General features: G+C 42.3%; 1 protein-coding gene across 3 annotated transcripts in view; it reads right to left on the bottom strand.

The window, feature by feature from the left end:
• Positions 1–10307: 10307 nt before the first annotated feature.
• SYNGR1 (synaptogyrin 1) overlaps positions 10308–18318 on the bottom strand; it is a 29060-nt gene continuing 21049 nt past the window's right edge. The window contains exons 3-5 of one of the 3 annotated variants that reach the window (XR_010791216.1): positions 17112–17257; positions 14921–16447; positions 11732–14890 (exon numbers count right to left, since the gene is read on the bottom strand). Coding sequence is in view for 2 of the 3 variants with exons in the window: in XM_066596390.1 (XP_066452487.1) it covers positions 11655–11867; positions 17112–17257 (359 nt within the window). In the remaining variant the exon portion in view is untranslated. Of the gene's footprint in view, positions 16448–17111; positions 17258–18318 lie in introns of all 3 variants that reach the window. The other 2 variants (XM_066596390.1, XM_066596391.1) reach the window with 2 other exon arrangements.

Genomic DNA, 18318 nt, shown 5'->3' with positions numbered 1-18318 from the left:
TGGCTGCCCATTAAATACAGAATTCAATTTAAAAACTCACTACCTTCATCCACAAAGCCCTCCACAGCGCAGCGCCACCCTATATTGCCTCCCTCATCTCAATCCATCACCCAGGCTGGGCTCTCCGCTCTGCTAATGAAACTACACTGCGCACCCCTCTAATTTGAACTTTTCACTCCCGCCTCCAAGACTTCTCCAGAGCAGCACCAGTCCTCTGGAACGCACTACCAAAGGCTACCCGAGCAATCCAGGACTCGAAAAACTTCAGGCGCGCTCTAAAAACGCACCTCTTCAGGGAGGCATATCCTAAACAAACTCCTCTGAACCGCCGTCTAATAACATGTTTCCTGACCTATTGACTGCAATCCCTGCTAGCCGTTATAACGATTCTGCCGTCACAAGGCTAAATGTCTGACCATTGTCTGTGTATAGAATCCCTCATTCTCCATACTGTGCACATCTCCAGCCATTTTACCTTCTGTTTCACCCTATTACTTGTAGTATGTAAGTTTGTTGGAGCCTCACCCCTATTGTTTCCATCAACTGATTACTATTGTAACCGTGGTTCTGTAATTTTTGTACTTTTGTTTCTCTGTATTCCACCTGTGCATGTAAGCGCTACGGAATATGTTGGCGCTATACAAATAAAGATTATTATGATAGATATTCTGATTAGATATGACTATGGTGATAAGTGTATATATTTTATTTTTTTAAATTTTCTTTTACGGTTTACTATTTTTGAACAACAAAACCCACTTTTTTAAAATAGAAAATTTGTACAGTATTTGCATTACCACAGTCCATGACCCATAACTTTAGTTCATGCAGCTGTGAAATGTCACATTTTTTGCATGCCACGGTGTAGCTTTCATTGGTACCATTTTGAGTTACACAACTTTTCATTCAATTTGTGTTTTTTAGACAAACAAAATAACAAATCCAGCATTTTTATTTCTCCTCATCTTGTGAGATAAATACATTTTTATACTTCCCGGTGATAAACCAACAATACCTCTTACTATAGATGTAGTTTATTTTTTCTATTAAAAAAGGCTTTGTAGGAAAAATGTATTTATTTTTTACAGTTGTTTAGTCCCACAAGGGACGTGTACATGTGATCATGCAAATCCCTTACATGATACACTGCACTACTTATGAAGTGCAGTGTATCATGCCTGTGACACTTGGATTTCCTTGACTCCTGGCAACCCATCATTTCAATTTTATCCACCCATGAGCAATATGCAAGTGCATCAGCTGTACTACCCAGTTTCTGAAGAAGCAACAGCAGATAGAAACCCTTCTTAGTTGACCAAGAGACGTGCCATTATTGAATGCTCCTGTGCACACTTGCTCTCAGACAATATCACATCAGATTTTCAAAATGTTCATAAACTACATGTTCTCATTTCTGCTCTACCTCCCAGCATCCCCATCCTTTTTTAACTAGTATAATTCAAAACTTTTAAGGGACTGCACATCTCTCATTAGACAGTGCTGAATCTTTGCTATACATGGCTTCTTACCAACAAATGCCACCAAAGTAGTTTACTTTGCCCTAGAATCTCCTGTCTCAAAATTACTATATACAATACACTGTACAACCATTGCTTAATCCACAAGTACCTATAAAAACACAACCCCATGGTCCCCATCCCTGGAATCCACATTCAGGAACCTTCAAAACTTCTCCATCTCTGCTACTACAAAAGTAGGGTCTTTTTCTCAATATCCCTCACTCCCCTTCCTGCTTGTTGTGATTGATCACAATCTGTTAAAAATGTAAATGTGGAGGAAAATTCAAGTGTTACATTGCCTGAGAGACTAACATATAGAAAGGAAAACTAGACAAATTTGAGAGCCCTGGATTAAAGGACCCGTGTTGGGGTCAGAATTGGTGGTCTTCCAGGGCCTCTAGGAAGGGTTGAGAGAGGCAAATGTCTTATTTTCCATTTGTTTTAATCTGCGTTACCTACCACTTGTTATTCATTTGTGTAATCTTTTTATGATTAATAAAAAAAAAAATGTTAAAAATGTATTCTATTACATGCTTAAGAATTGCACGAACATTTGAAGGAAAATGACAAAATATTGGATTAGGCATAATAAATCAGAAATATTTCCATACGTTGGAACATTATCTTTATTGAGATTGCACACTGTTCGAGAAACCAATCTCACAAGGTACAAGTAAATAAAGGCATAATATAGTTATATATATTTTTATGCGTACATAAATAATATCATACATTGTATGCATTTAGAGGTGAATAGAAACTGATACTTAGGAGGCAGTTACATAGGGAGAGATTTCACCAAAACACTTTTATTATGCTTTTCTTTATTTCAGAGCATAACCTCGTAACAGAAAGTGCATCACAATTTAATAAAGTTTTTTTCCTTTAACAAACACTAAAAAATAAAAGATTTCACATATATTTGTTTTTTAATTCACAAAAGAAAAAAAAAACATTTTAGAGAAGACTTGTCACCAGAGTCTGTGCCAGGTGTAGGAACACAACGACGCAAGCACAAGACCAGCCTTCATCCTGCATATTGGCTATACCAGCAAGGTTCATCACAGGAAGGTCTTAGCGAAAAATGCTTGTTCACTTCGGCAAACCATTTCTTGTTACATGTAAAAGTACCCTAATGACTTGAAAAGGAGGCAGAAAGGGTCTGGCAATCCCCATGGATGTACATTAGTAGGATATCATGTTTGACTGTAGCCCTTAAAGGGAATGTAGATTGTAGTGATAAAGCAGGTGGAGCAACCCCGCGCTGCTGTATGTAGACTGAATATTATCACTGGAGTTACAAGTAGGATCTCGATGATGATCTATATCCAGAGATTCGTGTGGAGGTGCTGCCAACCAGAGCTGTGCCTGTATGGACGGGGCATGAAACTGATAGAGACATAGACAGAACTACTGGATTGTGGTAGAACCCTCCAAAAAGACTTATTGAAGAACCAGTTAGGCCGAAAAGTATTCTTTAATTGGACAAAATTAAAAGCCATAATTTAAGAAAAAACAAAAACGAACATTTCAGGGACAAAGCCTCTTCTTCAGTTTGGCTGGGTTATAGCAGAACCGTAGCTGTAAGAGGATGCTTGGTCATGCAGAGACACTCAACAGGGAAGACACCAGTGCGTGGGGTATGCATGGAGGGACAGAGTCAAGCTGCCAGTGAAGGTAGAACATGTGAGCTAAACTGAAGAGGCTTTGTCATTGAAACGTGCTTTTTGCTGGTGTTTAATTTCAGCCAGCTTACAGTATATACAGGAGGTGCAGGTTTTGCACTATTCATAAGTACATCTTTCACATTTCTATAAATTTATGAATGTAAAAAATCCCTTGAAAAGTACAGTTTGGGGAGCCATTTAGAGGCCACTAGTTCTACAATTTAATGACAATTTTATACTTCACATTTCTTGTTTTGGGGTCTCCATTCGATCTTGACAACCACAATAAATACAAAAGGGGGGGGGGGGGACACCCCAAAGTGCCAAGACCTGACCTCAGTATCTAAAAAGTACTATATTTTAAAGGGGTTTTCTGATTATTATATCCATTGGCCGCAGTGGGGCAAGACTAATTTATATAGATTGTATAAAATACCTCACCTCCCTGCTGCCATACTGCTGTTATGGCAGGTCTTAAAAGGATTTTGCACTTTGACTAATCTTCATTAGACAGTTTCCTGGGGTTAGGCGGGTTTCCCATTAGTTCTGGAAGGTCCGGCACAGATCTGGCACAGAATACCGGTATAAAGTTAAGCTAGACCGTCTAAAGCTACAGCAGATTTTTCATTCAGCAGAGTCCCTGTGATAAATCTGGCACATTTATAGACCGCTTAGTCTAAGTTTGCACTGTCTAAACTATTAGTAATTCTGCCCCATAAAGTTTTATGGTCCCCAATGAAGCGGTGATTTTATTTACTTTTCATTAAGCTTCTTATTTACATGAAATAAAGTAACAAACTAAAAGAATTTATCATGTTCTGCTACCCATTCATTGCCATAGAACTACCATAGCTACCAGACAAACAAGCATTTATGACTTTCAATGACTTGTATATTGTCATTGTGGTTTGTGTTGCATAGTCTGTGTTGTGCGTTGGACATCTTATTCAGGCCAAACAGATGTTGAGCTATCTTCATACAAATCAGGCTGTCCATGTGGCCTATGGCAACCAATCACAGTAGAGCGCTCAAGAGCTTAATAATGATAGCAAAACTGATTGGGTGCAATTTCAGCTGTGTAAATTCTCACTTAGATAGCTTTTATAACGCGTAATAAATATATACCTGCACCCTCCAACCCAGCAATCCTCTAGAGAAGCTTTTAGCAGCAACCTTTTAACCATTTTTACCCTTTTGACAGATATTAGGGTAAATTTAATCATATTACTATAGCACAGAAGCCAGTGAAGATCTACTTTGGACTTCTGCCCATTCGGTACAGCTTAAAAGGGGTTTTCCAGGGAGAATACCATTGATGATGTATCCTCAGGATAGTTGAATGTCTAGGGTCAGTCACTCGGGACCCCGACTGATTAGCTGATTGTGCGCCCGCTGACGATGCCGCAGTTACACAGAGGTTGGAGCTCTGCTCCGATCTCTGTGTAGTGGCCAGTGCTTGTAACTGCAGCTCTCATTGAAATCAATGCGGGCTGTGCCTACAGTTACAAGCACCAGCCACTACACAGAGGCCGGAGCAGAGACTTCCACTATTTCAACTCCCTTGTGTAATTGCGGCACTCAATCAGCTGATCAGTCGGGGGCCTGAGCGACGGACCCCAGCCGATAAACTATTGATGATCTATCCTGAGGCTACAATAGTATTATCCCTGGAAAACCTACTTAAATATGAAGGAAATATTTTAATCATCATATGTGTTAACCCTTTCCAATCCAATTTCTATCCTGGTTTTCCTAGGGGGCTTACTCTTTTTCTGCCACTATACAACAGCGCTATCTGCTGGCTAAAGCCAGTACTGCATGAGGTGACACGTTGGATAGGCTCCAACAGCAGAGAGGCTGGCAATATACAGTAAGGGAACCCCGACAGACGTCTTCCAACATCGGAGCTGTACAGCCTTAAATCATAATGTCTTCAGACGTCAGACAATGGATTGGAAAGGGTTAATGAACCAGTCTACCTTTGACAGCTGTTAGCCAAGACTGCATGTGTTTTCAATGGAGAGGGGGCATATGCCTCGGCTCGACCGTTCTTGGACCAAGTACTGACAGCAGAAAATTGCTGATAACCAGGTACATAAATCACAAGGAATACGGAGCCGCTCATTAGCACAGACTATCAGAAGCAACATGGAGAATGGGAATGTGCTCTCTATGGTACGGGACAAATTAATAGCATAAATGTAAATTTTCTATTGATATATAATGGGCTTCATTTATCAACTGTCCAAAAAGGAAAATAGTCTTGGTTGCCCATAGCAATCAATCACAGCGCAGTTTTCTGTGAAAACTATGCGATTGGTAGCTACAGGCAACAAAGACAGTTTTTCTATGAAACCTCATATGTTCTATTTGTGTCTTTGTTGTACAAATATGTTACTGGTTGAAGTATTCTGGGTGTTACAGCGGGCACCGTTACCTAGAAGAGGGACCCGTGGAAGGAAAATAGGCACCAGCCCATTTTAAAACTGTTAAAGGACATTCTCATAGAATCCATTCAAGGAATGCCGGACTGGATAAAAGCAAAAAGGGTGTGTGTCTGTCTTACTGTGCCCTCCTATGAGCTAGCGAGCGGTTCCATCGCTGATATGCAAATATTAATTACGTATGGGCTGCGGGACACTCGCATCCATTGGCTTCAGCAGACTCCGCACTAAAATAGAGCATGCTGCAATTTTTCTTCTGCTCACAAAATACGCAAACCGAAAATACAGTGATTCCTTGTCTATAGCGGGGGTTATGTTCCAGAGATCCCCGCGATATGTGAAAAAATAGCGAAGTAGCGGTGTTATATTTACATAAATGAATCTGCCGGGTGAACTGCCAAACAATCGCAAAAGTGAACAAACAGCATGCTACAATCAGCGAGCCAATCAGCGCCCAGGATACAGAACACATTCCATCACTCAAAGTGCAGTCTATAATCTCGCATATGCAAGCGCTAATGGCGTACTGCATTTCCGGTATATACCGCTAAATTCCACGATATAGCAAAAAAAAACTCTGTGAAAACAGATTTATGGTCTATCTAAAATCCGCGATGCACTGAAGCCGCAATCATTGAACTGTGATCTAGCGAGGGATCACTGTACATGCCTTTCAATACCCAGGTGAGCCCAGCCTTAGAATCCCATTTCGAGTGTTGAAGAACATGACCAGTTTGACGACCAGATTTTGGTTTATTTTGCCAGAGAAATAAAAGTTTTCTTATAAGGAACCACGAAGCCACCAAGACTCATGAACAGGGTCTTGTACTTGAGCTGTCAGAAAAGGAGCGGGCTGCAATTTCAATTGTAATCACAAAAGTTTAAATGGGAAATCGAGGGTCATAGATTACATATAAATAGGAACACAAGCAGGAGTGCAGGAGGGGAACCTCACCAACGTGAACTCATTTTTATATGAGGTCAATACCTCCTCTCTTCCCCCCCCCCCCCCCTCATTATCTTTGGTTTCTCCTGGGCTTTGGCTCCAGAGAACCAGTGATGATCTGGTAACGGGATTGTGTCAGTCGACTAGATACCATGAAGCCACAAGGCCAGAACACCACAGCTAAAAGTATTAGAAGTAATTAAATGGAGAGGAAAACAAAAGTTAAGGTGGATATTACATTGATTCTAATGTTAACAGTGATTAGGTAGCACTTCTTAAAAGACAACACTCACAATAGTTATATTTGTAGCCCTCCAATAGTGGATTTTTACAAAAGTAACATCTGGGGAAAAAATACCCCAAAACACAATCTAACAGTGGGGCCAAAGCTCTATTAATCCAGATGACTAATGATAGACGCTGTTCTAGGGTTGGGATCAGAACATGGCAATCAGTTACTTCAGTGATGGTAATCCATATTTCATGTTACGGTGGAGCCGCATCTAGTGGGACAAGATCCAGACCACTCACTACCTTCCATCAACAGAACATGTCAGAAGCCGTGAACGGCACCAATACAGGCAAAAAACTGGAGACCCTTTTCCATCAGAATAGAGACAACAGTAAGACGATAATGTAGTGACTTTAATGAGATGATCGTTTCCCTCTCATACCACGAATCAACGCAGCCTCACCAATAGGACGCTTTATTTTACACTAACAAGGATGTAGAGTCTTTGCTCGGCTGAAGCAAACACACATTTGGCAAATGACATATCCAAGATGGCTCTGCAAACGTAGACAGTTCATGTTCTAGCGGATCCGGTGACGGCTCTTCAATGCTTGCATGGCTGATTTGGCTCCAGGTTCCAGTTCTTCTAAAGACTTTTTTTTGCAATAAATGTCCTTTTTGCCAGTTCCAGGCCATACCAGGATAGTATCTATGAAGTATGAAACATACCACGTGGCAAGCAAAGATCAAGCAGAAAGTTTACTTCGGCCAGAAGGGTGTTTACATGTAACGATCCATTTACTCTTCCTAAGCTCGTACCAGCACTAGGATAGTAACACTTCCCTTTAGCCATAGCGAGGGGTCAGAAGTATTCCAGTAATGGCAAGTAACCGGGAAATATAGATTTTTATGTATACAGTTACATTCCTAAACCATAAACAATACTTGTATCATTGTATTGAAGTCATAGCAGGCTTACACAGCGTTACAAAAAACGTGCTGTTGCACTTTATGAGAGGAAGGTCTGTTCCCGTAACCAAAGACTGTATTCAAATTGGAAAGATTCTTTTTAATGAAGCCCAAAAAGGTGTAAACTTTAGGCTCCATTAGACTTGGGTTCTGCTCATTCCTGACATTTTTTGGAGGACACAATAGCATAGTTGACTACATTGTGTCTGCAAAAAAAAAAAAAAAGAACAGAGACCAGGTCAAATGGAGTCCAAAATGTACAAATTTGAATATCCAAAGAGGGTACATTTTGAACCCAAACAGACCCCTTATCGGAAAGCTCAACAGAGAGCTGTAGCGTAGTGTGAACCTTCTCTAACACGGGCCAGGAATTATCCCATATGCTTCTTCTCATTTGGAAAGGATTGCTAATCACGCAATGTAAATGGGCCTCCAAGGGGTTATACAGCATTAAGAAAACATGTCTGCTTCCTTCCAGGAACCGTGCAACACCTCTGCTTCTAGTAATATATCTCAGCTTCAGGAAGTGAAAGGGGCTGAGCTGCAATGTCCCAGAGTCTGTGATGAAGTGTAGAACTAGGTTTTTAAAACAGCCATATTTTTCTCATCCTGGATAAAAATTTTTAATGACTTCTCTCCCCGTTAGAAGTGAATACACATCACCTCCTGTTTAGTGTGGAGTCCAACAAGTGGAAACGCCACCAACCGAGGGAAGAGCTCAAGCAACGCTCTGGTCTGACTGCTATGCAAGAGCTGCAACACAATCCTATTCACTTCTTCGATGAAGCCATGATGTGGTTATCTGCACAATGGTTGTCAGCGCCAAGCTGAAAACACTCGGCTCGCTTTGTCCCCAGGTACCAGTGTGGTTCTGCAACTCATACTCTCACAGATCATGCAATTATGGCGTCGCCTACAATATACCATAATAATGTAATATGGGAAGACCCCCTTTAAATAAGAATTGCTCTCTGTCCAATCTGATATAGAATATTTGGTTTATTTTCCATGGACAAATGGTTGACTTGGAATTGGGGATACATAAAAAGGCTTTAAAACACTCCTTTAATGTATATTTTGTGTAAGTGATGCCTTTACTTTCTACTTATTCTAAACTCTAAGTGCAAGTATTCGGAAGAACAAATGGGACATATGAGATATTAAGCGGACAGCAGACAAAGCGTTTAAACAGCAATACTTCATCTAATAGGTTAAATCAATTCTAAGGACTGTTCAAGGCTTCACGGCGTCAGCAATTGGAGTCAGTCTCCAAATCCAATCATGAGGCCGACACCATCCCCAATTTTTAATGCTCATATACCAGTATAAAGCCGAATAAATCACCTCAGTGATAATTTTACATCATTTTGTAACTTAATAGATATGTATATATAATCTTTACTCAAGTTAAATTCGAGGGAGTACTAAGCGTGGACACGCCCCTCGCCAAAAGCGCCATTTTGGGGACTCATCCCCTTCCTCAGGAAGGCGCATTGTGCATCCGCCACTGATATTTATACCACATCACATCCAAATACAAAACATCTGTTAAAACCAAATATAAAATACATAAATGTGTCAGCGCCAAGGAATATGTTCTAATATTCTATTCAATTAATCAGATACTAATTTTCTTAGATAATATACTGATCTCACTATGCTACAAGCAATTCACAGGAAAGGCTTACAACCCTCATTTAATCCACTTGGAAAAGCAGTTTCTAAATTCTAAACACAAAAATTGTATTTTTGAAGGAGCCTATTCTTTCTTTCTTCCATATCTCTACCCAATCCTCTTCCAAAAGCAATTATTTTATATCACTCAATCTACGGCCCATTTCTGCAAAGGGTCTGACTATACCCATCTTACCGAAATGCTTCCTCTGTTCCTCCCGGTTCAAACCTCTCTATGTAAATAACCAATAGAGAATATACATTCATTCAGTCTGGCTTTCACTGCCAACATAAACCTTTCCACAAGGACAACATAACAGATTATACATCATTATGTTTTAACAGTTGATATTTTGTATCTGGCTATGATCTGATATAAATATTGGTGGCGGATACACAACGTGCCTGCCCGAGTAAGGGCGAGGAGTCCCCGAAACATTGCTGTTGGTGAGCGCTGTGTGCTCCTGCTTTGTGTGGCTTCAAATTTGTTCCTGGCTTGCAAACTACAAAAGGACTTTTATATTTGGGTGATTTTTTTTACATTGCTTCGTAAGAAAAGATAGTCATATATAAAAGCATTGAACATTGTGGGTGCGTCAACCTCGTGACTAGAGATGAGCGAGCATACTCGATAAGGCAAACTACTCGACCAAGTAGTGCCTTATTCGAGTACCTGCCCGCTCATCTCTAAAGATTCGGGTGCCGGCGGGGGGTGGGAAGGAACGGAAGGGAGATCTCTCTCTCTCCCCTGCTCACCGCCGCAACTCACCTGTCACCCGCGCCGGCAGCCGAATCTTTAGAGACGAGCGGGCAGGTACTCGAATAAGGCACTACTCGCTCGAGTAGTTTGCCTTATCAAGTATGCTCGCTCATCTCTACTCATGACCCATCATTACTGACCTGTTAAATCCCGGCTGCTCCAGCGTCAGTATGCAGGTGATCCCCACCAGCCTTCGCTTGCTTTGCTGCAGTGACGATTGCCTGCAGCTGTCATGAGGAAGGGGGGGTGTATGGTATATTATCGCTCAAGCCATGTAAACAAGAACCAGCAGGCACCGCCGGGACGTTGATACGGCAACAGCGAGGATTTAACAAGCGAGCATTTTTTTCTTCTTCGTTAGTTTTACTGCATTTCCTGCTGTCCAACTAACATGCATAAATCATGGACAACCCCTGTAATGGACTGAGATCTCATGTTGGTATGAAGAGTATTTGGACCTGACCACAAGAGTTAAAGAGTACATTACATAGATGAACCGTAAGAGTTCTAATCACAGTGAAACACAATGAGGAAATACTACGCTGTGCCTTTATGTGCAGAACACAAGTCTCATTTCAATACTTTCCCCCCAAAATGTGGAAATTGAAAAAGTTAGTAATAACTCATAAATTGCAAAAAGCTAGCAGTTTCTTAAAAAAAAAAAAAAATTCTATTGAATTAGAACATTTTGCAAATTTTTTATTCCAGCAGATAAACCATGTAAACTGCCACTTTATAGCAACTACCAGTATTGGGCATCTTCCTACATCGTTGAGATACTGGTACTGAATGTAGTTTTGTCAGACAGCGGTCCTACAACTTCATGTCCCGGGACGTCATTCTTTTTCCCCTTTACCTCTGTGCTTGTTTATCAATGGCCAGCAGACTAGGTCAATAGGCAAGTGCTATGAGTCTATGCAACACAACAACATCTATCTAACAATGCTGGACAGGGAAGTGGTGGGTCGAGGTGTAACAGATGCTCCGTTTGTAGGTTGTAGCCAGGTTAACTTCCCCGTGAACCTTAATCCTGAAGAATGCATGTAATATTCTCTATTCTAGAAAAGGGGGAATGTTTCTGTCTAACTATAGCTGGTGACGTCTCACATGCTCACCCCGGTAACCACAGAAGAGGAACATAGAATTCAGTAAGGTTCGGAGAGAATGGTTTTCCATTTCAGATATACAGACTCAACAGAACTCAAGGAATGATATGGAGTACACCTGGCAAAATCGCAGATTACTAAAGAGAAAAGAAAGAAAAAACCTAAACCTGTATTTATAAACCAACATAAAAATAAGAAGAGATCCTTCCTTGGATCAGGTCATAAAAAATAAGGACATACTTTTTACATCTTTCACTAACAGAGAGGCAGCAACAAAATTGCAAACTGAGGAGTTGCTGGCCTGTCAGACAATGAAAGTTCCTTGAAGGAGGTGCTTTAGTAATCCTGGGCCTGGTAGCCCTGTGTGCCCGCATCATAGGCATCTGTGGGTGGCTGCTGGTAGCCAGCAGAAGGATCTAAGTCGTCATTGCTGGCATAGGGGGGATAAGGAGGCCCCTGATCCTGGCTTGGGTCCATGTAGTCCTGAGAGAACAATGCGGAGTCGGAGCCCAGGCGATAGCGTTGGAAGGCCAGCACGGCTTGTCCCGCCTTAAATCAATGGTGAAGGGAGATTGATGGGTCAAGGAGCGGTAGGGAAGCATAAGGTATAGGGCCAAGAGAGTGGAGAGGATGGAAAGGACAAAGAAAAACAGACACCCATCACCATAGTTAGTAGTTGTTAAATTAGCATTACTTAACATAAAAGGATTCCTGCCTTATTCTACAGATGACTCGGTCCTCAGGCTCCTCATTAATTTACATTATCCTCACTAAATTATATGCCAAGGCTTTGTACAATGACAAGCTCTTGGGATTCTCCACAGTTAAAAACACTAATGCTAACAATGACAACAATATATGTCAGACATAAAAAGCAACACAAATGACATAAAAATACTGAAAATGGATATGTAACAACATTTTATGAACATGTATCAGTGCTTAGACTAGTTTATTAGTGCATTCGAAGTATCATTATTAACAAGGGAAACAATACTATTCCAGAGATACTGCAGGCTTCATTATCTTAAGATGAAGTAAATACACTCTGTCAAAAAAACAAACAAAAAAAAAACAGCGCACGCCTAAAAGAAGTTGTCATTGTGCTGCAGAACTCGGCAAGCAGTTACATCTCCTGAGGCACTAAAAGTGGTTTCCCCCTTGGTCTATATAAAGGCTCTCAGAGGCTCCTTGTATGTAGTGACCTTCTTCCGCTTGTGCCTCTACAACGCAAAGAAGAGATTTCACCCCATTACCAGAGTCTGAGAGGGGCGCATTATTGGGATGCGAGAAGCTGGATGGTCGTAGTGACTAATTGCTGCCCACCTGGGCCATTTGACCAGACTGTTAGGTGGTGTTGGGACTGGTGGATACATAAGGGCACAGAACGCCCTTGACAGACCACCGGTAGAGAGGAGAGTCTGATCGTTCGACAAGCACCAGCAGCTCCAACTGTTTCGTTGTATGTCATCCAGAGACAGGGGGCGCCATCGTTACACCCGTGTCTATCGCAACCAATTTCTTGGCTGAAGGACATTTGGTCTTACTGCATCAGTTACGTGTACGGCCTTTCACACCCACCATTGGCTCTGTTAGCAGTGGTGTCATGAACGACAAATCTGGACTGCTACAGAGTGGAATCAGGTAGCCTTTAGCGACGAATCCAGGTTTAGTTTGGGCACAGACTACGGCCATGTTTGGTTCTGGAGACTTCGCGGTGAGCGCCACAATCCTGCCTTTGTTGGGAAATTGGCACACTATCCCCTGCTGGTGTGATGGTCTGGGGGGGCCATCGTATACAACAGTCGGTCACGCCTAGCAGTGGTACAAGGGACAATGCCAGCTCAGTGATATGTTCAGGACATCCTACAGCCACGTGTTCCTCTCATAACGGCTTTCAAGAGGCAGCAAGATATTGCTCGGCAACACACACAAGAGGGTAACAGGAATGCCTCCATAACATTGTCACACTTCTGTGGTCTGCCCGGTTGCCAGATTTATGGCCAATAGAAGGTGTATGAGACCATCTGGGTTGTCAACTTTAACAGTCTATGAGTTTGCACGATCTAGAGGCTCAGTTAGAGCAATTGTGGACCGATATGCCGCAGGATATCATACAGAACCTGTATGCATTCATGCCCACCCGTATCACATCTTGTACACAAACTAGAGGCAGTATAACAGGGTACTAGAGCCTGTATGCCCACCCATATCACATCTTGTATCCAAACTAGGGGCAGCCCAACATGGAACTAGACCCTCCATGCCTGCCCATATCACGTTATATCCAAGCTAGAGGTGGCCCAACAGGGTACTAGAGCCACCATGGCCGCTCGTATCATATCTTGTATCCAAGCTAGAGGCAACCCAACGGGGTACTAGACTCTCCATGCCTGTCCGTATCACATCTTCTATCCAAGCTAAAGGCAGCCCAACGGGGTACTAGACTCTCCATACCTGCCCGTATCACATCTTGTATTAAAGCTAGAGGCAGCTCAACGGGATACTAGACTCTCCAATCCATGCCCGTATCACATACGGCATCTCATTTGATTCCGACAACTCCTTCTACGTGCTTGATTTTTTTTTTTTTGACAATGAGTGTACTTATAACGGAGCAGTAAACAAGGTTTGGTAATGCAATATGTAATTTGGCACTTCTTCAGTCTTACAAATGGCTAAAGCACATGTGTACCACAATGTATAGGTTTTTTTTTTACCAAGCAGCACTTTGTAAAATCAAATACAATGTGTTTTTCCCCCGTGTTCCATCTCCTCTATGGAGCCATTTTCAAGGAGTTTGAAACATGGTCAGAGAACACGCAGAAGAAAAAAAAAACAAGACCCATTTTATTTGATTTTATCGTGTGTGGCTTCTTCTTGGTAAATTGGAAGTACTGGAAGCCTCGATTCTGGCCTTGAAGCGTGTACCCTTAGTTTGTGAAGATTTTGGCCACTGCGCTGCTTCTATTTTGGACTGGTCAACGTACCGGCTGGAACAACTATTTGGCTGCTTTGTCAGAAACTTTAAGAAAAAATTATTGGCATTCAAAATGTTGGTGAATGCTATGTAATCTGATCAATTTAGGTAATCGCCATGTTGGCAGTTATATTGCGGTACAGCAATTCGTTCAATAAATAGGCTGATGGGATTTTGCCTAACGAAATGCACTGAACTCCACCCAAGTCTCTAAAGATGTATTTGAGGATACGAGGGCAGCAGGCACAATGCCATGTAATCAGCCCGGTACCACCAGTATACAGGACAAGAGCCAAGTGCTTGGAGCCATGCAGTCCCTCCTGAAAAATTCTGCTCAACACCACATAATGCCACTTCCTGTTCCAGCATTAATAAAGTTCAACACTTCATGAAGGAGGGCAGATTGTTTTAGAAGCTTGCTTAAAGGGGTCTTCCAGGCACAGACTAGCGTTTTAAAATCTAATGTAAATCAGCACAATAAGTCATTCTGTAACAGGTTCACTGGACTCGGTCTAGATGCTTCCTTCATTCTGTCACATGACCCTCCGCCTGGAAAATATCTCCACTTCCTCTGGCATCTTGTCTGCATTACCTACTTCCTCTGACATCTTGTCTGCATTACCTGCTTCCTCCCCTGTCCGCAGCCTCCAACTTCCTGTGAGCAGTGCATGATGGGAGGACAGGATTGGAAGTACTGCACTTTATTGCTCATGTGCAGCTCAGAGTGCCGGAAGCTCCTGTCTGTTGGCTTTAGCAGCTTTGTCCGGCACTGAGTCAGAGGAAGGTTGTTGCTGGTAATTTGTAGGACCTGTGTGCTATGGGCGGAGCTACTAGACAAGTGAGCTGTGGGAGGAGCTACAGTGCTGGCCACGGTAGACAAGCTCCATGTAGGCTGGAAGTTGTAGGCAACTATCTGCTGTGGAAGTGGTGCATGCAAATACAGTGGCAAATTAGTGGTTGCAGGGGACGAAGAAGATAGTCCACAGCGGCAGATATGAGATACAAGGTGACGCTACTTAGCTGTACTTCCTAGATTTCAACATTTTCAAAATTTTTTTATTTTGTGCCCGGGAAACCCCTTTAAACACCGGATTCAGAGGAAGATCTGTACTAGAAAGACATTGTGCTGGAGTACACAATTGTGCAATCCTTTGTTAACTTGTGAATCTTCATTCAACCCCTTTATCTCCTTTGCACAGGATAGGGGATACGTTGCTGATCGGTGGTCCCATGTCCCCCTCTGCCTGTAACTGCAGAGTCGCTTCTATCCCCGTAGTGAAGTCAGTATAAACGGAGCGCTGGCCAAGCATACGCAGTCGCCACTCCTTTCATTTTAATGGGGCTGACAGAAATCTCCGTAGTCCCACTGAAAGTGAATGGAGCACCAGCACACTTGCGTAACCAGCGCCCCATTCAGTTCCCTCCTCACTTTGGGGGGGTGCACAAGCCCACAGTGAGAAGGATGGGAACACAGGACCCTCATTCTTGAGATCGGCAGAGGTTTCAGCGGGGAGACTCCCACGATCAGCAAGTTATTCCCTATTCTGTGGATAGGGAATAACTTTTGATTCTGGGACAATCCTTTAAACTTATCCAAAAGCCCATCACCATAAAGATCAAGAGTTGCACCCAGAAAATAACCGAAAAAGATTTCTAAGGTGCATCATGTGCTTAGTATCTGTGTATGCATACCATATAGCTTTGTGTACATTGCTGGCGGCAGCTCCCAAAACAAGATAGCACGCTTGCTGTGCCATTTTGTCCTGGAAATTGCCAGGCGATATAATGGGAGCCCGAAAACACCACTATAGTTAATGGAGTTCAACGGGCACTGTTTGCTTTTTGTTAAGTGGTGAATCAGTCCCCGGCTGGCATTCCAGTTATCGGTTCCCAAGACGAAACAAGGAAACGGAACGCCATAATACCGATGTGTACAAAGCCTAATGAAGTAGAAAAATGTAATCCCAAAACGTAAACAATTCTTATAAAACGGTAACACGTAGGAGGGAGCGGTTAAGGCACGGCTGGTTGCTATCGCTTTGTTAATAGGTTAAGGGAAGGGTTGGGGGTTCGGGGGGAAAAGTCTGCTGTATTCCTCTTGGAAGGTAATCTCCTTCAGATGCTGCAGCCTCAGCACTGCCAGGATGGCCTGTGGAATGGATAAAGTTACAAGAAGGTGAGACCCCCCGGTAGGACAGCCAGCAGGATACCCCTCCACTTGTAACACAAGTCGCTTAGGGGAAAAAGAATCATAACAATATACTAAACATACAACATGGGTACATACTGGTGCGCTGGTTATAAAGTCTTACTCCGAAGATGGAGAATTTAACCATGAAGCCCTCTCTCTGCATCTAGTAGTTACATCTACATAGAGTTCACCATGATGTAAAACCTCACGTCCTACCTAAAGCGTGCTAGTAAATGAGAACTAGAGAAAGTCTGATGAGAAAATTAGGGGTGGTTTCACATCTGCGCTCAGGGTTCCCCTTCCCTGCTCCGTTTGGGAAGCAGGAAAGGGGAATCCCTATGGCCCAACGGTTCAGTTTCTGGATAGAACTGAACAACCCTGGGTGGACTTTATTGACTACATTGGGGTCAGTCCACTTTCTGTCCAGTTGGCTAGAAGAAGGAAGAAAAAAAAAAAATGGCATCCATCACTTTTCTTCACAGTATTGTCTGCCGCATCTGAGACATAACCGCCAACATAGATGTGAAACCGCCCTAACTGTAATAGTATATGCCCATATATAAACATGTGAAGTTCTTAGCGCACACTGCTGACCAGACAGATGTCGGACAGTACAACTCACCCAAGTAAAGATGGAGAAGAACGAGAACGCTATAGCGGCACGGGCGGCATCTGCTCCTTCATTCATTGGATTGTCGTTCGGGTTAGACACTTGCCATTGGTTGGCTAAAAAGCAAAACCCAACAAACCAAAAAAACGACCAGCAACCTATAGAAAGACGTGAAAGGATTAGCATGCTGTCAGTAGGCAGCTGTCAGCACACGGATATAAGACGTCTCCACTGGCAGAAGTTCAGATGGAAACATAACTGCTGTCTTATGACCGCTCACAGAAAGCAACACATTCCCCTCGTTCAAGTTCACAAATGTTATCTGTGGGCTTGATTAACCTCTTCGTGATAAACTCCTTTTTGCACCTTAAGGACCAACTAATTTCAGTTTTTTTTATTTTTCTTCCATTGTTGCATTCCAGGTGCTATAACTTTTTAATTTTTCCATTGACATAGCCGTATGATGGCTTGTTTTTACTGGACACGTTGTGTTTTTTAAGGATATCAATTTTGGGTACATATAATGTATTGTAGAACTTTAAATTTTTTTTAGGGGAAGTGGGTGGAAAAAACTATTCTGCTAGTGAGAGGTATATGACGTTGGGCGGGAAGGGCATTATCTCTCCTTAAGGCGAGCACCTAGGAGGTGAGTGAGGAGACTTATAAGGCCATTCATGCTCCTCTGGGAAATAAGGAAGATGGAATAATACCTCAGCAGCGCCACCTTTTTGTAAATCTTATGTCTCTATGCACAACGGGGCCCAAACCGAAAAAAAGCAGCCGGCGGCTTTCAGAACAGACATTTTACTTGAAGCGATTTAGGCCCCATTGTACATGTGTAGAGCTCTTAAGTGGCCAAAACGACAGAGAACCCCACAAATAAAATAAATAAATCTTGTTATTGTATCGTGCCAACTTATTCCGCAGCGCTTTCAGGTCATTTTATCATTAAATGATTATCTCTCAAAAGACGGATTTTGAGCGATAATCGTTGTGTCTAAATGGGCCTTTACACATAGTAGAAAAATACAAGAAAAGACCATCCTGTGTAGCTGCTAATCTAAATTCAGTGATAGGTCTATCTTGGGGGAGGGATTGTTAACAAAAGCCCAAACTACCACCGATTACCGGCTAAATATGCTTCTACACTGATTAGTTAAAAAAAAAAATTAGCTGGATTGTTCGAATCTGCATGCTGATCATTCAGTGTAAACACGGT

This window comes from Eleutherodactylus coqui, chromosome 3 (assembly GCF_035609145.1).
Source record: "Eleutherodactylus coqui strain aEleCoq1 chromosome 3, aEleCoq1.hap1, whole genome shotgun sequence".
Classification (NCBI taxonomy): Eukaryota; Metazoa; Chordata; class Amphibia; order Anura; family Eleutherodactylidae; genus Eleutherodactylus; species Eleutherodactylus coqui.
Note: the sequence above shows the minus strand (reverse complement) of the source record. Positions and strands in the feature narration are given on the sequence as shown.